This window comes from Sesamum indicum, linkage group LG8 (genome assembly GCF_026168435.1).
Source record: "Sesamum indicum cultivar Baizhima isolate 11 linkage group LG8, ASM2616843v1, whole genome shotgun sequence".
NCBI classification, from domain to species: Eukaryota; Viridiplantae; Streptophyta; class Magnoliopsida; order Lamiales; family Pedaliaceae; genus Sesamum; species Sesamum indicum.
Genome location: NC_142664.1, coordinates 22,442,410 through 22,445,519, shown reverse-complemented (window position 1 = coordinate 22,445,519; position 3,110 = coordinate 22,442,410). Strand labels below are relative to the sequence as shown.

At 31.6% G+C, this 3,110-nt stretch overlaps 1 protein-coding gene across 1 annotated transcript; it reads left to right on the top strand.

The window, feature by feature from the left end:
- Positions 1–1,396: 1,396 nt before the first annotated feature.
- LOC105168444 (uncharacterized) lies at positions 1,397–2,375 on the top strand. Its single transcript, XM_011088531.3, has one exon. It carries the CDS (start codon positions 1,497–1,499, stop codon positions 2,232–2,234), a length of 738 nt encoding a protein of 245 aa, XP_011086833.2. The 5' UTR covers positions 1,397–1,496; the 3' UTR covers positions 2,235–2,375.
- The last annotated feature ends 735 nt before the right edge of the window (positions 2,376–3,110 follow it).

The window sequence follows — 3,110 nt, the reverse complement described above, 5'->3', positions numbered from 1 at the left end:
TGTTACGTTGAATTTGGGCTAAAATTTTTAAAATCACTGGTATTGGATTAGGCTAAAAAATTACCTAACTAGCACCGCGTACCAGGAAATAGCATTTTTCACCCTGTAATTTAGGATCTTTTCATTTTTGGTCCAATTGATTGTAGGATTCTTATTTTTTATTCTCGTAACTTTTAAAAGGTAGCACTTTTGGTCTCATAATATATTTTATATCATATATTTTAACGGAAAATAGCACGTGGGCGTTAGAGCCTTTACATTTTCAGTTCCATATATTACGAAATTCTCATTTTTGGTCCCTAACTTTTAAAAAATAGCACTTTCTATCCATGCACTTAAGGAGCACGTAATATTTTTCATTAAACATATAACAAAAATGTGTTATGGAATCAAAACTACTATTTTTCTAAAATCACATAATCAAAATAAAAATTCCATAATCAATGAAATTAAAAATAAAAAAACTCTACATTGTGGGATAGAAAATTTTTCCCCACCACGTAGACTCCTACAAAAGACTATTTTAATTTTGTACATCAAATAAATGAGCAGAACTGTAAAACCAATCAAATTCAACTCAACATCACATGTTGTTCAAGTTTGTGAAATTGTTATAATCAACTCTGGAAATTGCGCTTGAATTTAATTTAATTATTAACCATGTCCATTTTGAATGGACTCGACCAAATTCCACTTGAACTTCAGCAACATTTAAATCTTCATATATTTATTGTTAATTGACAATTTGAATTCAACCAACTTTCTCTAAATATATCAAATAATAGGGTAAATTACAACTATTTTTCTGAAATAATTAAGAATACCTTCTCATTATTTAAAAAATTATAAATACCCCCTCAATTAAAAAATAATTATGTAGTCCCTAAATAGTGGAGTAGATATTACTATTTTATCTTTACTGCATTTTTTAAAAAAATAAAAAATATATTTTTAAAATATAAAAAATTGAGGGTGGATAAAATAAATAATCTATAGGGATATTAGCTCATAAAAATATTTTAAAGAATTATAAAATATGTATAAAAAAATTAATTTATAATTCAAAAGGATATTTTGATCAGTTCACTACAAAAATTAAATGAAAACTTAATAGAACAGGCTTGTTGTTAGATGAACGTTAAAATTACATTTGTAATTTTTTAAATAATAAAAAAATATTTATAATTATATCATATATTAAGAAAGATGATTGTAATTTATCCTAAATGATAAAATAAATAATTACTCAACAAAAGAAACACTTAGACTACCCTTCCCTTCTTCCCTCTTCAACCCTACCCCACCTAACAATTCCATTTCACCTTTTCTTTTTCTTTTTCTTCTTCTCTTTTAACTTTAAAATTTAAAAAAAAAAATACAAAAACAAGAACGAGAGAGAGAGGAGAGAGATTTTCCTTTGTCATATTATTACCCTAAGCTTCAAAATTTGCACACAACTCTCTCATTTTTTCTTCACCCACAAAACCAACCAAAGCATGAAGATGAGAAACAAAGTCCATCCCTTCATTTCTTCTTCTTCCTCTTCTTCTTCTCCAACCAAAGACCCTTTCCCTGTACTCAATCTCTTACCCGCCGCCATTCTCACTCTGATTTCAGTTCTCTCTCTCGAAGACCGTCAAGTTCTTGCCTATATGATCACAAGATCCCTCAAATCCTCAAACCCTTCGAAGAAGCCCTCCAAGAAGCAGTCTCTAATTGATTCCCACGGCCGTCAATCGCCGGCCCTTTTCGACTGCGATTGCTTCCACTGCTACACTAGCTTCTGGTTCAGGTGGGACTCCTCCCCCAACCGCGAGCTCATTCACCAGGCCATTGAAGCTTTCGAGGAGCACCTCACCAACTCCGAGCAGTTCAACAAGGTCAGTGCTCCCGGCAATGCCAAGAATAGGAAGAAAGATAAAACGGGCCGCCGGAAAAATGAGAGAGGAGTAACCGCCGACGGTACTGGTAGCCGCGTTCTTGAATTCCCGCCGCAGCAGAAGAATCAAGAAAGTCTCGATGATCTTGTCCCCCCGCCGGAGACTGAGCTGGGCACGGAGGATGTGTTGGCGGCGGAGGACAGTGGTAGGGGAGCAGAACCGGAGGATGCCTTGGCTACTGCGGCGCCGGCGGTGGTTGTCCGCAACCACAAGGGGCTGGCCAGAAAAGTGCTGCCGGACGTCATGGGAATTTTCAGTTCGCGTTTATGGAGTCTTTGGAGTCCGAATGTGTAAGCCAAAATAAATAAATAAATAAAAGGAGAAGAATTAAAATATTCTACTCCATTTTAGAATTTCAAGAACCAAAAAAAAGAGATATATTTTTTTGTGGTGGTAGGTAATATTCGTACTCCAATATATAACTCATTTTAAATACTTTCATGGTCCTGCTCTTTAATTCCCCTATTTTTTCTTGTATTTTTTTACTCATTTTTCATTTCATATTGTGGACCTAAAATTAAAGGGTCTTTTTTTTTTAATTTTTTTGTGTGAAAATCAATGAAAAATGATATTTTTTTTCTTTTTCGTATTTTGTAGTTGTATTTGTTGGGAAATTTTAACCAATGATAAAACGAGCATAATATATTAGTCATGTAATTAACATCTAATCGAGCTCAATAAATTATATAATAAATATAATTTATATTCGAATCAATTGTAAAATAAATAGAATATATTGGTTATTTAATTGATGTACTATAATTTAATAAATTATATTATATTTAAATTTTTTATTAATTGAGTGTGATAAAATTTAAATTAAAAATAAAAATGTGTATGTTCCCTTTGGAAAGTGTATTGACTTGATTGTGACACATTAATTTTTGAAAGTGAATTAATGCTTTAAAAAGGTATATTAATGTTTTGCTTAGTGGCTAAGGATGGTGAGTTGGTGGGATATTTTGTCACATAGATTTAATATATGATTACTTACTTGTGAATGTGACTTGTATGAATGCTATACTTATCACCAACACAATTCATATATAACTCAGCGTTCAATATACGCATTTGACACACGCCGTAATATTTTTTAAAAAAAATAAAAGTGAATTATCAATGGTAATAATATTTTTTTGTAGTGAATTAGTTGTGATTATGTTATGATAT